Source organism: Verticillium dahliae, genomic scaffold, assembly GCF_000150675.1.
Source record: "Verticillium dahliae VdLs.17 supercont1.26 genomic scaffold, whole genome shotgun sequence".
Classification (NCBI taxonomy): domain Eukaryota; kingdom Fungi; phylum Ascomycota; class Sordariomycetes; order Glomerellales; family Plectosphaerellaceae; genus Verticillium; species Verticillium dahliae.
Window position 1 is genome coordinate 359,910 of NW_009276941.1, and position 20,144 is coordinate 380,053.

Here is a 20,144-nt window from a genome sequence, read left to right on the forward strand (position 1 = left end):
GAGTTTACACAAACACTACACGGCGGGCGCCGTTTTTGCGATAGGCGGTGGTCGGCGCCGCCGCTAACACCCCATCGATGCTATCGACTGCAAGTGGTGTGACTGCCACGTGACATCAGCTTCGGGCTTCCCGTGACGAGGTCCGAACATTCAGCTCGAGCTGAGAACGGATTCAAGACTAACATTGCATATAAGAAGACCTGAGCTCCCATCGTCGAGATCATCCTGGCTACGGACAGCAATACATCCAACATAACACTATTTTCAATACTCCTCAAAACATCTCATCGTTCAAGTCAAACAGACCAAAACCGGACTTGCACCACATCAAACCCAACAAAAAACGAACAGCTCAGTTCTCAACGCACACAATAATGTGCTTCGGAAGCTCCAGACACCACGGCCCAGTCATGGTCGCACCGAGACCTATTGTACTTGGCCCGCGACCAATCGTGGTCGGCCGGCCGGTCAGGGTCGTTCACCATGTTCATCACGGAGGAGGCGGAGGCGGCATGTCTGGTCCAGGCCCGCGGAGGGGTGGCATGGGAAGAATGGGTGGGCGCCGCTGTTGACGACTGTCCGGAATATCAGCGCACCTGGGCAGTATTGGCGGAAAAAACTAGGATAACGATTTTATGACAAGTCTGACAGCAATGGAATGATACACTGCACCTGCAATCATCTTAAAATTCTCCGCTTTTGCGATTGCATTACCAGCATTTGGACGATAAAGGCTTTAGATAATCTCAAAAGCTTTGACTGAAGGCGAGACGCCCAGCGCTACTAGTGTCGCTGACACGCCAAACACCGAGTCAACAGCGACTGGCTTGCATTAGAAGAACGCCCACACTAATGGACTGACTCGGCCTTCAGGACTTGCTCGAGGCAGTTATACCCTTGATTGCACATAGGCAGAGGAGTTCGTTTCAGGCGTGATCATGTCTTTTAGAAACAAAATATGTGATCCAGCTGTGGGTGGCGCACCATGGCTGTGGCTGTGTTTCGATGACCTCCTCCGCTGTTGTCATCTTGATCCCTGTCGAATATCAGAAGACATTCATGAAGTAGTTGAAGATAGGCGATCAGGGGATATTCTTGAGGGCTCGAAACCCCGCATGTGTCAGGCCCCTCTGACTGCGTAAGGCCAGGGTTCAGATGTATTTTGACAATTGGAGGGAATCTTGACATCGCTGCTCAAGTCGCTCTGATGCTAACGTTAGTGATGAATCTAAACATATCAATCAGTCTTAAACAGGATCACGGAGCGTCATTTGAGAGGTTCGTATCGTTCGAATTCACAAGTCCAAGATTTTGGGGGGGGAACCCCGAAGACGTATGAGCTTGGACCTCGCTAACAGTCCCAACAACAACAATTATGAGTTTCACCAAAAGCACATTTAAGAATGTTCAAACCTTCGGATGGCTCCAACGACGGGCGAGCTCTCCATGCCTAGTATTACCCATTTAATTATGAGGCCTCTTTTAACACAAATCGAATACTTCCTGAATTATCTTAGTTACGCGACGGGGTTTCAGAAGAAGAGGTTATTATCCCCTTCCGCAGATGCCTCACATGAACTTCATGTTTGGAAGCCCTCAACATAAACGAATGACAAGCAATAGCTTCATCATGTTCTTCTGTATCAAGTGAACGGATAAAGAGGAACCTTGTGTCCACCAGTGACAAGCCGTTGGAAGACCAGAGTCGGATCGTACTTGCGCTGAATAGTCTGCAAGCGCTCTACATTCTTGTCACCATACGACGCAATTACCTGCTGGCTGCCATCTGCGTATGTTAACATGCTATCCAGACGGCATAAGTAAGCATTCTGTCAACAGGTAGAGTACAGGGCCGAGGTGGTGCCGCTTCCTTACATGTAAGGGAACAGGACGTTCTGCAATTTGGCTTCCGCTTGTAGCGTGCGAATAAACACTCCCCAAGCCGGAAAGACTTTGTCGATGTCACTCTCAAGATCAAACTGTACGCCGATATAGAAGACTGCATAGGAAGTGACTTCGTGTTAGCCAAACGTTCCCATACCAGCTGCAGTCGGTTGGCAATAAAACCTTCACTCACCAGATAGACTCTTCCCTGGCTTGGCCCTGTCCAGACCCAAGGGGTTGGTCCTGCCAGCCTTGTTGATGGCGCGCGGCGGAATCGGCATGACGGTGTGAAGTCCGGCCAGACCCTGAATATGAGCGAAGCTAGAGCAGAATTTGGAGAACTTGGCCAGTATGTACGCCAGATAGGCCTCAGAGGGGTAAACGGTAAAGGTGTAGTGGACTTGTCTGCGAGCAACATATTGTTAGCGGACCAGGCCGTGTGTAGTTGATTTCTATTGAGTAGGTTCAGCATACACAAGCCCATCTGGGAACCCGGCGACTAGCTCCGATGACAAGTCATAATAAGACCTGTTTTTGATGGTCGAATTGGAGTGCGGAATGTCAAGCCAGGGCTGAAGCGACGGTGGTAGGGCACTGGCGGGCTTGGTGTATACAATGGGCGAGAAGCCAAAGGTGGTATTGGAGGCACCATCGTAGACATAGGTTGGTAGTACATGTACATCTCTGTTCGAAACAGACGTGTTGACCTGATACTGGTACGTAAGCTTCTGTAAGGACGCCAGCTGACTTTCGGGATATGTGACCCTGCCGCCGTATATGCCAGTTGTCGGGATCGTCTCAAGAGTAATGTGGGTGACGACGCCAAAGTTATTGGAGCCGCCCTTGAGTGCCCAGAAGAGGTCGGCATAAGACTGCTTGCTTGTCTCGACGACGGTCCCGTTCGCGAGCACCACGCGATGACCGACCACGTTATCGACAGCCAGACCCTTATCGTTGATGAAGTAAGAGAAGCCAGCGCCCAGAGCTAGGCCAGTACCGACGGTCGCAAAGCGGCCGCCAACCACCATATAGCCCTGAGGCTCAATGATGGCGTAGAGCTGAGACCAGGTGTTTCCCATGCCAGTGGTGACACTGGTGTTATCGGCGGAGAAGGCTACGTCTCGGATGTTGCGCATGCTGACAAGGATGCCGTTGTCGATGTTGGCGGCCCCTCGATTTGCGCTGTGTCCGCCGCCGCGGATGGCGAAGGGGCAGTCATTATCATTGAAAAGAGAGACAGCTGTAGACACCTCGTTGGTGCTACTAGGGAGGAAGACACAGGATGGGCTGAGCCAAGCGGTAGCAGCTAAGGAGCCCAGGCCACAGCAGTCAGCACAAAAGAGATAATGGTGAGTATGATGCCGTTCAGTGCTTACACCAGAAGGCCGTTTTTTCACGGTAGTAGGCAGAAGAGGTTGAGCCATCCCGTGCAAAAGTCGCATTGGGGAACTGAGATGCCAGGGCAGAGCACTATTAATACGTCATGTGTTAGCCGGATTGATCCCAAAGAAATACAGAAGGCATGGTGAAAGTATCATCACCACTTACACACGTAGCAACGGGTGAGCTTTGGTAGGGAATGTCCTGCTGCGCCCCCACGATGACTGGAACAACCGCAGCAGCCGCAGCGATGAGCAAACGAATCATCTTAGGTGCCATTCAAAAGTTCCTGCTTAACAGTTGAGGAGGGCTGAGCTGCGCTTAGGAAGCGTGAACAAGTAGAGAAGAGTAGCGATTTACAACGAGTGGTGGTGGGTAAGTCCAACGTGCTCAATCGAGCCGACACAGGGTCCTCTTTCTATTGGTAGCTTTAAACCAGCTTTGCGCTGAAAAATCAGCCGTGAAGTCTGCAGGGGAACTCTCTTGCAAGGTTGATTTACCATCGGCTGGTGGTGAGCCTCTGGGACCTGAACATCATTTCCCAGGGGATCTTGGGAGCCTCCACTCTGTACTCCGGTCCGCGAACACCTATACAGGGGTATGGGGCAACCAACGACAGCATTTGGGACCTAGTTGCTATGTATATCAGCATGACAGACATTGATTCTCTCGGCAATTCGAATTGTCGTATCATTTTCGGTGTCTACACAACCTCGAAATGCACTCCCTTGCCTTCGCCTTCAGCCTGTCCGCCCAGTGGCTGCTGCTCGGCGTTCAACCCACCGTAGCCAGGGCTGTCGTCAATGGTACGCCAGTTGAAATTGGTTCGTTTTCTCTGTGCTCCCTGACTTGATCCGGAATCATCAGGTCCCTCTCTCCTAACACCACCAGATCGCGTGGCCCAATCGGTCAACACTACGGACAGCCTCCCCTTGTGCCGCGACTTCACGATCCCCATTTCGGTCAACAAGACGGTGGAGACCGAGCTCTCCCTCGATGACTACAATATCGAGTCGCTCTACGCCTGGGCTGGACGTGAGGTCCTCGTCGATGGCGATTATGAGATGTCAGCCCGTATCTGCGACCCGCCACCAGGTGTCGAGCGCAAGGATACACTTCAGCTCTTGATGCATGGCGCCACCTTCAACAAACACATGTGGGACTTCCCTTACAAGCCCGAGACACACAGTTGGGTCCGATACATGGCGAATTCTGGGTATACGACCCTGGCCATTGACTACATTGGTAAAACCCCCCTCCTCTTTTCGCCTGTCCGTTCCGCATCACGAAGAGGGTCGAATACTCTTGACTGTCCGACTGACGACCCTACTAGGCTGCGGCAATAGCTCCCATCCTGATGGCCTCTTCGACGTGCAGACTGAGCTTTTCGTCCAGACGACCCACCAGATTGTCCAGTCCATTCGCACCGAGAACCTTCTTGGTCAGTCTTTTAGCAAGATCTCTCTTGTCGGCTTCTCCATTGGTGCTATTGTCGCCAATGCTGTCGCCGATAAGTTCCCCGAAGATGCGGACTCGCTCGTGCTCCTAGGCATCACCTGGGATCGCGAGTGGTTGTATCCCGCATTCCTGGCTGGGCTGCAGACAACGGCGAGCGTCGTGGACCCCGCACGTTGGGGCGACAGGGACCCCTTCTACCAAACCCAGCCCACGCTCCAGGCGCGCCGGGTAGCCTGTTTCTTCGGGGACTTTGAGGAAGAAGCAGCTTTAACGGATTTTGAGACAAGGGACCTGGACAGCCTCGGCATGGCCATCACATTCTCCTTTCATCTTGTGGAGGCTCCGAAGTACGAGGGCCCTGTGTTCCTGGGTATCGGAGACCACGACTCGACGTTTTGCCCGCGAAAGTGCGGCAGCCAGCCGTACGGGGTCTACGACCAATTCCCCCTGGCCTCGGAGCACGTTGTTAAGGTGTACAAAGACACGGGCCACGCTTTGTTGTACCACCGCACCGCACCGTTGGTCATGCAGGATACACTGAGCTTCCTCGCGTCCATCTGAGCTTCTGTTTGCTTGGGGTGAAGCATGTCATCGGAAACACAAACTCTGGAAAGTAGCTTCTCAATCGGCCCTGTTTGAATGGACCACATGCGACAGCTCTCCGCTAAGAAGAGACTCGACACAGGAGCTGTTGACCATTAGATCCCAAAGCCACTTTGTATCTGGTCAGGAGCGGCTCTTGATGCGGAAACTGAGATGAAAAAGGTACTTATACTTCGTGTACATATCTTTACAGGCCCATATCTATACAGGTCCATCCCTAAGACTATTTTTTCGATTGCGTGATCTGGAATGACATTGCAAGTGCCTTGATGGGTGCCGCCCCTTGGGTCCATGCTGGAGTCGGTGCTCTTCCAGACCAGCCTCGTCTCCAAGCCGTGGTTACACATTCTCAGGTTCCAAAAACAGATTTCAGGTGTGAAACATATAACTCGAATATGCTGTCGGAGCGTCGTCGTAGGCAAGAAAAGGGGAATCTGGGCACGGCGCTGCATTTTAACTCGTAGGTGTCCATGGACACAACAGCTGAAATCTCGCCTGGAGCTGAACAGGGAACGCCCTGTGCGCAGCGTTAAATGACTTGTTGGTACAGGCCCACGTGCCCTGACGCGTGTCTCGTTAGGGGTACTGACGTGGGCGCAGCGAGGCCCTTCTAGCTTTTCTCCATCCTACCCATTTTCAAGAAGTAACACGATATGTCCTTTGCAACGGAGCATTTTTTTATTTTTCTCTTTTTTTTTTGCTACATGAACGCAGCAATCATCGCCCACATCCAAGAGCTACACAACACTACAATGACACGGACGTGGTCGCCTAGATGAGGAAACCTTCAAAGAGTCTCGACACGTCATCCATCTTGTCGGGGAAAGCTGTTGAAGCAACCCACAGGTCTGGCCGGACAACCGCGACGCCGCCAGTCAGATGGTTTGCCCCCCACACGGTATGGGCATCCTCATCAGGCGCCTTGTCATCGAAGACAACCGTCGAGCCCTCCGGCAGCGCGTCTCTGACAGCGGCCAGTCCAGGGTCCACGTCGGCACCGCTCCACTGGAATGGGAGCATCTTCAGGATGACGACAACATTGAAGCGGGATGACCCACCGAAACGGGCATAGAAGCCCTTCGGGTCATTCAAGCATCGAAGGAAAGCATCAACGCGCCGCCGCACCTCGGTGCCCGCCAGCGAAGAGGCAAAAAGCACCAGGTGAAAGCGAGGAGGTCCGGCCAGTTTGTCGTACAGGTATCCCGACTCAGTGGGAGATAAACAGACGCGGGGGTTGGGCGCCCGAACACCGCTCTTCACGCGAATCGCAGGGGGGTGGCCGCCTTTGGGGGTGAGGTCTAGACCCGACGACGAAACGGCAGCAGACTCGGCGTACGGGCAGTCCACGCCGAGGAGAAACTGCGCGTGGGCCTTGAAGAACTGTCCGAGGAACTCGAGGTCTTCGGCCTGGGAGGTGCCCAGGCCGTGATGATGATTATCCTCTGCGCCCTGTGCCACGACAGCCTGCGTGTCAGGCATCGCGCCGCTGGCTAGCTCGAGCTTGGAAGGGAAACCATTGCCCGAGCTCTTGCTCGCTTGCTCTGATTTTGCATTTGCATCGGCATTGTTCCTATAGTCCGCGTCGAGGCCATCAATATCCCGCAAATTCGGTAGCGGCACCGTCGAGCCGCATACGAAACGGAGGTACGAGCCAGAGACCTCAATGATGCGCACAGCGTGGCCGCGGCGCTCAGTGCTGTAGGTGGGTAGCAAAACATGGTGCTTAGCCTGGCCCTTGGCCGCGAGACCGAGCTTCCAGGCAAGGTTGGCAGAGTCAAGAATCGAGGCGTTGAGGCCAAAGGCGCCCATGACACTATGGACGTGACTATTGCAAGAAACAAGGCCACCAGTCAGCATAGGTAAACTCCCTAAAGCATTGCATTGTACACCAATTGTGCGCTCCAGATTGAACTTACGCTGCGTCGCCCACTAGGTGAACCCTCATATCGGGCGACGAGAATGAGCGAGCCACTCTCTCGGATACTGTTCAGATGAGAAGAAGTGTCAGTCAAGTCCAGGTAACATCAATCCTCACACCCACGAAAGAAAAAAACCCAATTTTCAATGAGTTTTCAAGGGACATACTCTTCCAGACGGCAAACCAGCTCAGGGGTGCCGCAAACTTGAGCTTGTAAGGGTTGAAGATGCGATTGGCCTGCTCGAGGACTTCTTCGGGCGTAATCGAGTGCACCTCGACCCGGCCACCGGACTCGATGAAGTTTGGGTCACGGGCTTGTCTCGAGGCGGCGATAGGCCCAGCCAAGGAGATGTCCAGCTGTGTGTATAGCCTGAGATCTTGCGTGAGTTCATGACACAAGAGGAGAGACCTCATAACAAATGGCATACCTGATGTAACCATCCTCCCGGGGAATGATGACACAGCCGCCGTGTTTAGAGCTGATGACAGATCTAAAGGTACGTTAATGGTTAGCTACCAATCCAATCTTCTCGAGAAGGTTCTTCTTTGCTCCCCTTATTGATGGAGTGAAGGACAGGTTCACAGCTTACCCAAAGACCCAGGCATGCGGATAGTCCGACTCGAACACGCAGTCCATGATGCCCCAGTAGATATCGGTGCTGACGCCGTCAAAGGGAATACCAAGCGATTTGCGGATCGGACTAGCTGCGCCATCGCTTCCAACGAGGAACTTGGCCCTGACGGACGTTTCCCTACCAGTGTGGGCATTCTTCAACGTAGCCCGCACCGGGTGCGTGTGATGTGAGCCATCGGCGCCATGTTCCTCCACTCGATAATCAACTGCGGTGCAGCTCCGCTCCACAATGACCTTGTGCCTCGCCAGGTCCCTCAGATAAATGCGCTCGAGCTGGCCCTGCGTGATAATATGCAGGCCACGATATCTTGAGTCTGACTGGTGCGAGCGATTGAACAAGAGCTTACGGCCGTCCTTGTAGATGGCAGTGCGCTCGATCAGAGGGCCCTCCTCGTGAACCTCTGTCGAGAGCCCCCACTGAGACATGGTTTCGAGAAACCTGGGCTGCACACCATCAGCGCGGCCGGCAACGAGCGGCGTGTCAGCCTTGTCTGAATGCGCAACCGTTCTTATCAGCACTCGCACTCGGGTTAAGTTGATGATGCTCACAGATGACATAAATAGGACTTTTGTCATCACCATGCTAACATACCAATGATGCGAAACGAGACCCCTTGTCTTGCTAGGCTGACGGCAACTTGGAGGCCACTGGGGCCGGCTGCACGTTTCGTCCGTTAGCACTGAGATGTTCTGTCCATCAAAAGACGGGGACAGCTCACCTCCACAGATGAGGACGTCGACTTCCTCCTTTGGCGCCCACCACGACGGCACCCCATGGGGGCTGTTGGTGCCATCGTAAAGGGTGGGCCAGTGACGAACAACGTTGATGCCGAGCTGGTTATGGGTGAGAGAAGTGGTAAGGTCGACAGACGGAGGCGTGACGTAAGCGCCTGTACGGTCCGGGGCTGAATTCCCATTATCATCGACAGGGCTCTTAGGCCAAGACCAGGGAGTTTCCGAGGCCGACGATGAATCCAACTCACGGAAGCCGTTCTCCCAGGTGTACGCGGGCGATTTAGTCGCCATTATGGTAGGTATTGTGAAAATATGGAGGAAGAGCTACGTGGATTCTAGCTTGCTTGTTGCGTTCGTTTGGGTGGTAAGCCAGCTTGATCAACTCTTCATATCCCAATGCTGAGTCCTGATTGTATTTTCATAGGCATTTCGGGCCCCCTCGGAACATCAACGTGGACAACACGATCATCCCCCTCGGGGCGTTTCTAGAAGTCTGGGTCCCGCGAGGACAAACACTGAGGGCCGACGTACTCCGGTCCCGCGGAGCCATGTAAACATGTTTCGGTCTCGCGATCGTGTCGACGGCTTCTCTATCAGGTGTCCATCTGCCACGCCCGCGGGGAATCGGTTTGCTGGCCTCAACGGGACATAAATTTGAGCTGTTGAGACTAGAATAGATCGCCATTGCTTGCGTTCAAACAATTGCACATCAGCCCCGCTCCTTGCCATTCTAGAACTGAGTAAGATACCTACCTGGTTTCAGACTGATTTCGATCTCTCCTACGGCTTGACCGGACAGATATCGCTGCCACCTTAGCACATCCACCACTCACTGCTTGGCCCCACGACGTAATGACAGCAACCATGACTCAAGCCGCTGACGCAGTCTCCAACCGCCTGCTGCAGCTGGGGGAGCTAATCCAGACCAATATCACCCAGTTGATTGAGTCTCGTCGCGCTGTCGCAGCTACGGGCAATGGGACGGAGCCTTCTGATCTCCCCCCGTGGAGCGTTTTCAACGCCCAGCGCGCCCTGCAAGCCGCTACCGGCAGCCTTACCGAGCTGATTAGCCAGCCAGAGAACCGACTGCTCGAAGTTTCTTCTCAGTACTTTGAAGCTCGGGCCCTGCACATCGCCGCAGATGCACGCATCCCGGATCTACTTGCCAAGGCTGCCCCTGAAGGTGTCCCCATTGATCTCCTCTCCGCCAAAGCCGGCATCGAGTCTCGGAAGCTCTGTAAGTTGCGCGTCTCAATCTACTTGCTAAACGCTGGGCCCTTCTGAAGGGCCGGGCGATTCATGTGTTGCAGTGTTCCCCCACTTGCTGTCCATCCCCTATCTTCCCTTGTCCCACTAACCTCGTACTACGGTGGCTAACATGGCCCCCGTTGCTTGTTTCCGGCGGAAGCCCGATTACTGCGCTGCCTGTGCTCCATTCATATCTTCGCGGAGGTGGAACCTGACGTCTTCGCCAACAACGCCGTGTCTGCTGGGCTCGTCGACAACGAGCCCCTGCGCGCCTATATCCTCCTGTTGTAAGTTGCAGGGACCGGCGGCTCCCGCACGCACGGACAAAGCTTATATTGTAACATGACACGTTGACTGAGCACGTTTTCTAGTGGCCTTGATCTGTACACGGCTTCCGACCATCTTCCACGAGCTCTTCATGACTCTGTCAAAGGTTCGTCTTATGCCGTTGACCAGACGGCATGGCAGGATGCCTTGGGTGTTTCCAAGTCCCGCTGGGATTGGCTCGAGGAGAAAACCAGCGCGTCGGACTTGCGCAAGGGCTGCAATGCTGCCGTTCAGGGAACGACTGACACGGATACCGCCACACGCACCGCCCCCAGTGCTCCCGGTGCTGGGGACCAGGGGTGTGACGCCGCTGCACCCAGCTCCAAGACGCCGTACCCAGGTGTGTTTGGTACCGAGCTGAGAAAGGTGGTAAGCAGTGGAGTCGGCGATGGCCAGCCTATTTCGAGGCCGGAACACGCCATCTTCAGCCTGGCCATGGTCGGCGGCGGCAGAGTGTTCGGTCGAGCTCATCTACACGGTACGTCCGACCCATTGCTTTGAATGTCGACAGAGCGAACAGACGGCCTCGTCATTTCACCGCTTACGTGGCAGGTCCACCGCAAACATGCTAATATGTATCCTGAACAGACTTTCCCTGGGCGTCCCTTGGAGCGGCTACTGTGGTTGACGTTGGTGGAGGCGTAGGTAAGGCGAACCTCTCTTTCGCTCTCTGACGCCCTCTATTCCCGTCCTCTTTCATCTCAACTCTCAATGCTCCACCGATCCAAGTCCTCTCTTCTATTCGAGACATGATCCTTCAACCGTATGAGCAGCGCGCCAGTCGTCATCACCCCCACTTCTTGGCCCTCGACGTTGAACTGTATTTTGGTCGAATAGAGGCTGTTGCTGATGTATCACAGGTGGCTTCTGCCTGCAACTTTCTCACCTCTACCCTGACCTCAAGTTCGTCCTTCAGGACCGTGGTCCGGCTATCGTCAAGGCCCAGAATGAGGTCTGGCCGCGGGAGAACCCCGCGGCCCTTGCTGCAGGTCGAATTCAGTTTGTCGCCCATGACTTCTTTGAGAAGAACCCCGTACCCGAAGCGGATGTATACTGGCTCCGATATGTGCTGCATGACTGGTCAGATGACTACTGCGTACGCATCCTCAGCGGTATCAGACAGAGCATGGGTCCTAGAAGTCGCATCTTGATCTGGTAAGTCAGCGATGAGACCTGGGACGCGGGACCAACCTCCGCCCCTCCGTTGTACCCCCCACTCCTCTTCCCTGTTCCCCCTTTCCCCCCTGTTCTCTTCACTGCTTCGCCCTCTTGGATCCTGACCCCTCGTTCCGCGAGTCCTAGTAACATGCTTGCTGATACACTTGCCGTCGGCCCTTAACAGCGATCAAGTCATGAACACAACGCACGGGTGCTCTGACCTGCCTCCGGCGCCCGAGCCCCTGCTGCCAAACTGGGGCTACTACACGAGATACTCGCATCAGCGGGACCTGGCCATGATGGCGATCATCAACGGCATCGAGCGGAAGCCGGACGAGTTCCGGGAGCTAGTGGAACGTGCCGGACTCCGACTGCGCAAAATCTGGGACTGCCGCAGCCAGGTTGGTCTGGTTGAAGTTGTCCTGCCCGACTCTGAGCTATAGAGCTTGTGTACTTGCGCTCATTGCCTTAAAAAGAAAATAGGCTGGGCTGAGATGGCCACTTAAGGACGCACAGAATGCAAACACAGCAGTCCGGCCTGAAGGGTCCAACAAACTTTGGGGGACGTAGCACTGATCTGGCCACGTTATCAGCTGCCTCGCAGATAGTCTATTTTGTGCAACCTCTTCTGAATAATAGCGCTGGCTCCATAGAAAGAATTGCGCAATTCGTTTCCCCCATCCTACGACGGCTTTCCCCGCCGGTACTGACAGGTTTTGATTGCATGCATTGAGCACAAACTGTATCTGTTCATGGCTGTCATTCAGATCATGTGCTGTTGGATGGGTGACATTCTTCCGAAGGAGTCAGGTGTCCTGTCCCGTAGCATTGGTTGCGGGTAGGGTACTATAAGGCAAGACGCTGTGAACGCCCTGAAAGGAGAAGTAAAGTGCGGTAACCGAGCGTGCTTAGAGTTTCGGCAGTGGCAAAGGCAATTCCTCCTACACCAACGTACGATCCAAGAGAGGAGCGACATACAATGGAAGTGACTATTTCGGCGGCAGTATAGTCATGTCGACAGATCATTACCCTAGACAGGTACCTATTCAGGAATAGTTTTGCCCTGCCCCCTTGTCACTGCTTTGCCTGCCGCTGTCTTGGCTGCAGCGGCCTTGCCTGTCCCAGTCATGTCAAACCCACCCCCACGGTGACCTCAGCCCGCATTCGGCCCCACAGATCACCCCGGTCAAGCCGGGTCGGCTCCGACTTTTTCACATGCCGCTACAAATCATGCTTAATGCCTGCCATTTGCGGGGCAAAGCCGCCATGGGTTCTAGCTGGTGTATAACGCAATCAGCTCGTAGGCATACTCACGAGGAGGGGGGGGGGGGGGGATATCTCAACGGGACTCGCTCTTCCCAGTGAGTAGTCTCGACAGCCAGTTCTCGCTTGGTTATGTTTGACAAGTGAGCATTATACCTTTGATTGTTCGAATATCGATATTGAGGCTTTGTGTCCCTCCCTTCTTCCCGTCATCTTTTCTGGGACTAGAAGCTTTGTTGTTGTTGTAGATACACTGCACTATCTATTCTTTCTCTCTCACGCGGACCAGGACGCCATGGACGCCGTGCAAGGCCCAAGACAGCCCAAGCGCTGGACGGAAGAAGAAGATGCCATTCTCCACGAGGAAGCGATCAAGCAAGGCAAGTATATCGTCTCTCGCTGAGCTTGGAAGCTCCAGTTCACATCTGCCCGTCTGCCTCCCTAACGTTACCCTCTGACAGCTTCACTGGGCCCAATTAAAGACTGGCATCGGATCGCGGCAAAGCTGGCGAACCGCACAAACAAGGACTGTCGCAAGCGCTGGTTCAACAAAGTACGCGGTGGCCTGAGAACTGGCCCGTGGAGCGAGGACGAGGACCAAAAACTTCGGCAGGCTGTGGAGAAGTATGGCCAAAGGTGGGAACCGCCGAGCAATTTTGATCATCCGCAAATCCACATATGGAACCAACGATGATTGTTATGCCAAGAGCACATAAGACTGACACGATGCAGATGGACTCTGATCTCCCAGGAGTTTGGGTCTCGCAGCTCTGACCGTGAGTACACATCCACATGTTTTACCTCTTACCCAACCAACAACTACATCGTGATGCACCCCACCCCCCGTTTACCCGCATTGCCCACTTTGCCTTGGTCACTCTCTGAAAGGCGAGATGACTTCTGGGAACACCAGGTTGCTCAAACCCACCTAGCAGCTGGCAATGCCAAGTCATGGTGGCTACACGGGAAAGCGAGAGAGTCAAGATGCTGATCGCAGTCATGGGTCAGAATGCGCCAAACGATGGCAGTACACCCTGGATCCCAAGCTCGGGCATCGGCAGTGGACCTCTGGCGAGGTGAGTCAAACTCCCTTCTCTCTTCGTTTATAGCTTCTGATCCTGGGCTGACATACTCTTGGAGGACCACCTCTTGCTTGAGTTAGTCCAGTCCTTCGGCCATGACTGGAAGTTCATTTGCCAGCAGCACTATCCAAGCAGATCAAGAACAGACGTCAAGAACCGGTGAGCAGCATACCTAGATGGGGGCACACCTCATGTGTTGTCTATAGCTCGCCGTGAAACTACACGGAACCGACGCCGTTATTCGTTGCTGGCAACTTCCCACATGGAAGAGTTCCTAATCACTAATTTTGTTCCTCATCTCCAGATATACCATTCTCAACCGCCGAATTGCTGCTGGCGCTCCGGGGGATTCACCATCTGAGGTGGCATCCCCTCTGGACCCTCCAGGCGAATGCTCGAACGAGATCCCCGACTCCCTCGATCACAGCAATGATGCAATGCATTGTGCGGAGGATGATCTTCAATACTTTTCTGCTGGCATTGATTCACTCGAAGTTCCTGAACCTCTGAGCGCCGGTGTGGCAGGACACCAGTCTACCCCGGAGTTTGGGCTATCTTTTCCTGACGACTTCGGTTTCAACCTGGAGGGCGATCCCAGCTACGGAGACACAAAAATGGATGGCTGTACGGACTCTCCCTTCTTCAGCAGCTCACAGCGCACATTCTCAGCATGCCCCACCGGGGCAACGGACGAGCCCAGCTGGCTGTTCACCAATGCTGATGGCGCACTGTCGCCGTCTGCGATGGCGCCCAGCGAGGGCACCCACGCCGGCCAGACGTTCACGAACATGTTTGACCTCGAATTGGATAACAAGGGGCAGCACCACATGTCCAAGACCTTTAGCGACCTTGAGTCTCCCACGAGCGCCCTTCAGTTCATCGAGGGGCTAGATCCGCGCGGGACAGAATCAGATATCAGGATAGCGGGCGGCGGCGAAAAGAGGTCTTCGTCATTCAGCGTGGTACTAGTTGCGGAGGAATGTGACCATGAGTTGGTCAAATATCTCATCGATGTCACCAAACCAATCAAGGGAAGGGTAAAGATGGAAGTTGTCATGTGAAGGATAGGATTCGGGAACTCTGCAGCAGGCCACGTCATAGCGAATGAATAGAGCATACATCTCAAACGTGCATCATGGCCAAGGTAGCAATACCGCACTCGACCTACATAGCGATAGGCTGGTAGGCCTCATACGTTGTGTGAAGGGAGTATTCGCGACTTCCTGCGGCGAGGATACCTTCTTCCCGTAATTTAGAGCATTCTATAGGAGTCAAAATATTACTACACAACGTTAATGGGCAGCAAGTTCCCAGATTTCAGGTGATAGCATCTGTGAAAGCAATGACTAACCTACCTATCTTAGGCAAACCTCGAAAGTTGCTTCGCCCACCAGCCGGCCAGTCTGACACTTAGCGGCAACAAATGTTTCAACTCGGCCAGAGGGAATCGGCGGCACTGCAAGCAAACAGCAAGTTGTTCGTCTTTGAGCAAAAGCAGTAGAATCGAGATCTGTTGCAATTCCATCACAAAGTCAAACATGCATCAGATGGATCCAGTGTACTGAGTCGCTTGCATCGAATGGCATGCTAGAATGGTACGACGCCCCATCGGCTTTATCGGCGTTGCCAGGGTCTGGCACACCTCCAGAACCGCGTTCCACCACAGCATATAGACCAACTGTCGGTGTTAAGATCTGGCCGACCGATAACCTGCCAAGCCTTGATTCCTGTGCACCTACTATGTAGTGGCTGTTGCGGGGCCTGGCAGCCAGCTATCAAGAATCTACACTCCCGTCGTGTCGTGACGTGAAAGACATGGGGGTGCCATACTCCGGTCCCTGCAGATGCAACCTCATCTCAGCCTTGGCGCTCACTCAAGTCGCATCAGGTAGGTGTGCATAGACTATAGCCAACGCCATGAAGCCAACAGGATGAAGTCTGACGGCGTTGGCACAAAAGTGCCATATCACCTCGCCTTGAAGGGTTTGTTTGCAGGCCTCTTGTTTCCACACGATTTTGCCCACTTCCGTCCAACCCCCAAGCCCCTTACGATCTCAACCTCTTGGGCTTCAAGATATATCTATTCACAAAACTTAAAAGAACTCACCATCATGTCCAAAGTCTGGCTCATCACCGGCTGTTCCTCCGGGTTCGGCCAACAAATCGCCCTGGCAGCCCTCGCCCGCGGAGATACCGTCCTGGCCACAGCCCGCAACCCCCGAACCCTCACAGATCTTGCCAGCAAAGGTGCCATCGTTGAAAGACTGGACGTTACCGACACAGACGAAAGCCTTGCTGCCTCCGTCAATGGCTTCCTATCCAAAACGGGTGGCAAACTTGACATACTCGTGAACAACGCCGGATACATCCTGTCCGGTGGCGTCGAGGAATGCAGCCGCGCTGAGGTCCAGGCCACATTCAACACCAACGTTTTCGGGCAGTTGAACGTGCTCCGAGCCGTACTTCCCGTCATGAGGAAGCAGCGGAGCGGCATCGTTGCCAACCTTGGCAGCATCGGCGGCTGGTCCGGCTCGCCGGCTGCCGGATTATACTGCGCCACCAAGGCATGCGCCGCCATGATTTCCGAGTCACTGCGGCTTGAGGTCGCCCACTTGGGCATTAAGGTGGTCTGCATCGAGCCGGGATATTTCCGCACCAACTTCCTTGCGCCGGGCCACCGAACCCGCGCTGCCACGGTCATCGACGACCTGGCGGCCGGCGTCGACGGGACAATCACCGCTCTGGACGCGTATGACCGCCAACAGCCGGGAGATCCGGCTAAAGGAGCGTCGGTCATCGTCGAGGTACTCACTGGCACGGGAAGGGCCGCTGGTCGAGAGTTGCCGCCGCGACTTGTTGTGGGGAGGGACGCTTACGAGATCATCTCGGGGAACCTAGATCGCAACCGGGCCAGCTTGGAGGCCTGGAAAGATGTGACTACGACAACTGACTGCGATGCATAATGCATAATGCATAATGCATAATGTAAGATGTAGGCTGCCTTGTCGTTGCATCCCAGTTCTTCTGCAAGCTGGTCAAGTCACGATGTGCCATGACCTGATCCCACGCTGCATCCTAGTGACGTCCGCACCTATTAGTTCACCTCATTTAAATAGCAGCAAAGAAAAAGTTGTGAATAAAGTACAACACTTGCTCATTCACACTCCCTTCCGGAACTTTAACTTAGTAGAGTCGTGTTTTCTTAACTTTCTGCGGGATAAGCGATGGATGGGTCTGGTGGATGGTTCCATGATAGACATGGTTGAATGGACAGGGTCATTCTTCGGCCTTTTACTAATGGATCCCCATCAAACGAGTCAACTTCCCGCTAATAGCCTACTGTAATAGCCCTGGGGATTTTAGACTTTGGCGTCAGGCCTTGACGTGTTGTTGTGCTCTCAAAATCTTTGCCGCTGCATTTTTGTAACTGAAATGTATCGTGACTGATGGTATTTTTGCATCCACAAATACTCGGCCATTACTCTAGAAAACCCTCCTTCCGCCACCGCGCGACATACTTCGCGATCAGTTGCTGAGGGACTCCCCCGCTACTTCGCAGAGTTTCTGATACAGCCAGAGCCCTCGCTGTATCGAGCACTACAGACCCGCTAGCTAAAGCCTGAAAATGGTCCCTGAAAAATCCCTCTAATGAGCGGAGTGCCCCAGCATCACAAGACTGTTGCATCCACTCCTCGAATGGGATGGTCCTGGTGGGCAGACCGAGCTCCGCCGCGAAAAAGGCGCAGATATCGGCAAGGGGTTGCCGGACAGGATTCTCCAAGTGCAAGAAAAGAGGGACATCCGCTGCGTGTAAGGCTATTTCCGTAAGAGATTTGGCAGCACGGTCGACAGGCAGCCACGATGCTGTCTTTAAGACAAAGAATATTAGCATCACTGTCCGAGGAGGCACGTTAGAAATAAAAAGATGGACAAAACTTACCCCTTCAAGAGCGGGCAACCCCCCAACGATCTGACTCGCTTTCACCAGCGCGGGAATGTGCTCCGCCGTCTTCCATGCGCCCTCGCCGCTCTCTGGCCCGCTGAGCTGCCCGATGCGCACAACAACAGGCTCAACTTCGTCCCGTAGCTCTTGGCTGACCTGCGCGAGCATTTGCTCACACACCCACTTGGCTTCCGCATAGCCCATGGGCGTGGCAATGCATGGGTCATGAAACCCCATTTCCGGGACGGCGCCCGTTGCAGAGCGGCCGTACACCGAACCCTGCGCATCGGAATAGCTCCGTACCACGGCAATGGACGATGCAAAGACAAGGCGCACCCGGCCTGTGACTGCGCCAGCGCCGCGCAATCGCGCAGCCCTGGCAAGTTGAATCAGTCCCTGCGTCGCGCGGAGTTGAGGCCGAAAGCTTTCGAGCGTGCGATGAAAGTCCATCGGCCACGCCAGGTGGATGATATGGGACACCTGGTCTGCAATTCTGCTGAAGCTGGACTGAGTGTCCTGGAAGCAGTTCGTGCCCTTCGCCCAATGGCCTGGGTCGCACTGCTCAAACTCGACCTTTTCCCATTGCTGTGGGCTCAAGCTCAGGCCAGCAGCCCCCAGAGCTGTTCTGACGCGCTGTTCGGGGGTGCCCTGTCCACTGTTTCCTTCTCGCACGAGGCAGATGATTTTCTTGACCAGTGGGTTGGAGGCTAGCTGAGCCACGACATTGGCGCCCAGATTACCAGTCGCGCCAGTGATTGCGACAGTGAAAGGGGTCTTTGGGGTTCTGGGCATGGTCTGGGCACGAATATCCCGGACGCAGTCACCCAAAAGCGCCCGAATGTTCCTCAGTCGTGAGTCGGGACCTGGAGTGTCCTGGGACTCCGTACTGCCGCCTGTATTTTCTCCCTGCTCAGAAAGCAATTGGGTAACTGCTTGAGCGAGACGCCGAATGGATGGGTTCGCGTAAACAAACTCCTTGGTGACCAGTCGCCGAGACTTGGCCTCGCGGCTGGCGTGCTTCTCGCTCAGGGCCGAATTGAGCAGCCTGGCCAGCCGAACACACTGAAGGGAGTCCATGCCCCGTTCGAATAAGTCATCCTCTTCGCCAAAATCCAAAAGAGACTCGGAGAACAAGTTCGTCGCCACCGCCCTGACCATCTTTTGGACACTCGTCACCATATCGGATGTGTCGGTGATGGTATCGCCCGCAGTCACCTCATTATCCAACTCGGCGTAGGCAGCCTCAATTTCCTCTCGGAACAGGTCTGCAACCTCCCGGCGCATGACGGAACCTTTGTCTGATCTAGGAATTGACTTGCCGGGGGGCTTGACAATGATTGCATTGATCGAAGATATCCGAGCATGCTGATCTAGAGTCTCGTTGAGGGACTTAACCAAATCCCATACATGCCTTTTGAAATCGTTCACCTGTACAGATGATGACGGTTCAACAACGACAATAATTTCAAACGCGCCGCTACCGACACAAACAGCCGTTTGAATTTGTGGATCTGCCATGAGTGCTGTTTCCACTAGACGCGGCATGACTTTCTCGCCCGACTTGAGGACAATGACATCGTCCATGCGGCCAATGATCCGTACTTCGATCCTGGAAGGGTTGTCCTGATTTCGCTCCAGTTCATCTTGTACTTCGAATGGCGTATGCCAGCCAACGGGGTATCCAATAAGTTTGAAGCGTTCAGACCCTTTAATGGGCTGAAGATGAAGCCCGAGATCCTCACGTAGTCGTAGGTAGCGATGGTCGTAGTCGGGGCCAGGGTGGAAGATTGATGCGATGGCCCCGATCTCAGTGACACCGTAATGATTGACGAGCTTGATCTTATTTTCAACCAGATGCGTGCCAAGGTCTGGTCTCAGTGCTCCACCACCCACAGCAACGAATGACAGCGCCTTGAGTGAGTTCACGGCAACGATCTTTTCATCGTCAGGAAGCGATAAAAGGTCCTCAACAATGCTAGGGACGGTCAACAGTGCCTCTGCTTTAAATAGTTGAAGCAGATCAACAGTTGACCGCCCTGCTGGAATGACAGAGGCCGGAGGAAAACAGCAGGTCATTCCGATGGAGAGGCTCAGACACGGCGCAAGTAATCCAAAGCCATGATACATTGGCAAGGTTGAGAGGCTTCTTGAGCATACTTCGTTTTCGCTGATCTCGTGACAGGCGGCGTAGCCCAAGATATAGCGTGGTGCAAGATAAATGGGCTTTGGAAGGCCGGTCGTCCCAGAGGAATGAAGGATCAAAGCTCCAACGTTTGTTCCCGAATCTGTACCGTTGGTACTTAACCTTGACCCTAGATGGAGGGGACTCTCAGCAGTTGGACTTGTGGGCTGCTGAAGCCTCTTTCCATCGAAGTCTAGGCTGCCGTCTGGAATCGTCTCGTGAAGGAACTCCTGCCAATGCAGCACCTCAGTCATGCCCACACCCCCAAGGGCGCTCTCTTGTAACATCAACTTGGTTCTTCTAGTGACCAGTATGAAGGATGCCCCGGT

The 20,144-nt window shown here is 54.1% G+C and overlaps 8 protein-coding genes across 8 annotated transcripts; 5 read left to right on the forward strand and 3 right to left on the reverse strand.

The window, feature by feature from the left end:
- Positions 1-1,405: 1,405 nt before the first annotated feature.
- On the reverse strand, positions 1,406-3,543 carry VDAG_09526 (FAD binding domain-containing protein; the record flags this gene model as incomplete). Its single annotated transcript, XM_009658487.1, has 6 exons — positions 1,406-1,803; positions 1,876-1,999; positions 2,078-2,289; positions 2,359-3,190; positions 3,261-3,354; positions 3,433-3,543. 6 exons carry the CDS (start codon positions 3,541-3,543, stop codon positions 1,644-1,646), a joined length of 1,533 nt encoding a protein of 510 aa, XP_009656782.1. The 3' UTR covers positions 1,406-1,643.
- Positions 3,544-3,982: 439 nt separating this feature from the next.
- Positions 3,983-5,546, forward strand: VDAG_09527 (hydrolase; the record flags this gene model as incomplete). Its single annotated transcript, XM_009658488.1, has 3 exons — positions 3,983-4,070; positions 4,156-4,509; positions 4,598-5,546. 3 exons carry the CDS (start codon positions 3,983-3,985, stop codon positions 5,281-5,283), a joined length of 1,128 nt encoding a protein of 375 aa, XP_009656783.1. The 3' UTR covers positions 5,284-5,546.
- Positions 5,547-6,096: 550 nt separating this feature from the next.
- On the reverse strand, positions 6,097-8,903 carry VDAG_09528 (uncharacterized protein; the record flags this gene model as incomplete). The annotated part of the gene is made up of 7 exons (XM_009658489.1): positions 6,097-7,138; positions 7,242-7,308; positions 7,411-7,613; positions 7,834-8,368; positions 8,470-8,535; positions 8,597-8,782; positions 8,861-8,903. The coding sequence occupies 7 exons, from the start codon at positions 8,901-8,903 to the stop codon at positions 6,097-6,099; spliced, it is 2,142 nt and encodes a 713-aa protein (XP_009656784.1).
- A 561-nt stretch (positions 8,904-9,464) lies between these two features.
- On the forward strand, positions 9,465-11,788 carry VDAG_09529 (uncharacterized protein; the record flags this gene model as incomplete). The annotated part of the gene is made up of 6 exons (XM_009658490.1): positions 9,465-9,849; positions 10,021-10,147; positions 10,232-10,665; positions 10,776-10,832; positions 11,048-11,342; positions 11,530-11,788. The coding sequence occupies 6 exons, from the start codon at positions 9,465-9,467 to the stop codon at positions 11,786-11,788; spliced, it is 1,557 nt and encodes a 518-aa protein (XP_009656785.1).
- A 1,068-nt stretch (positions 11,789-12,856) lies between these two features.
- VDAG_09530 (uncharacterized protein) lies at positions 12,857-13,348 on the forward strand. Its single transcript, XM_009658491.1, has 2 exons — positions 12,857-12,999; positions 13,070-13,348. The coding sequence occupies exons 1-2, from the start codon at positions 12,904-12,906 to the stop codon at positions 13,175-13,177; spliced, it is 204 nt and encodes a 67-aa protein (XP_009656786.1). The 5' UTR covers positions 12,857-12,903; the 3' UTR covers positions 13,178-13,348.
- Positions 13,349-14,127: 779 nt separating this feature from the next.
- VDAG_09531 (uncharacterized protein) lies at positions 14,128-14,751 on the forward strand (the record flags this gene model as incomplete). Its single annotated transcript, XM_009658492.1, has 1 exon — positions 14,128-14,751. The coding sequence occupies one exon, from the start codon at positions 14,128-14,130 to the stop codon at positions 14,749-14,751; it is 624 nt and encodes a 207-aa protein (XP_009656787.1).
- Positions 14,752-15,801: 1,050 nt separating this feature from the next.
- Positions 15,802-16,844, forward strand: VDAG_09532 (serine 3-dehydrogenase; the record flags this gene model as incomplete). The annotated part of the gene is made up of 1 exon (XM_009658493.1): positions 15,802-16,844. One exon carries the CDS (start codon positions 15,802-15,804, stop codon positions 16,651-16,653), a length of 852 nt encoding a protein of 283 aa, XP_009656788.1. The 3' UTR covers positions 16,654-16,844.
- Positions 16,845-17,168: 324 nt separating this feature from the next.
- On the reverse strand, positions 17,169-20,069 carry VDAG_09533 (uncharacterized protein; the record flags this gene model as incomplete). The annotated part of the gene is made up of 2 exons (XM_009658494.1): positions 17,169-17,558; positions 17,631-20,069. The coding sequence occupies 2 exons, from the start codon at positions 20,067-20,069 to the stop codon at positions 17,169-17,171; spliced, it is 2,829 nt and encodes a 942-aa protein (XP_009656789.1).
- Between the last annotated feature and the right edge of the window lie 75 nt (positions 20,070-20,144).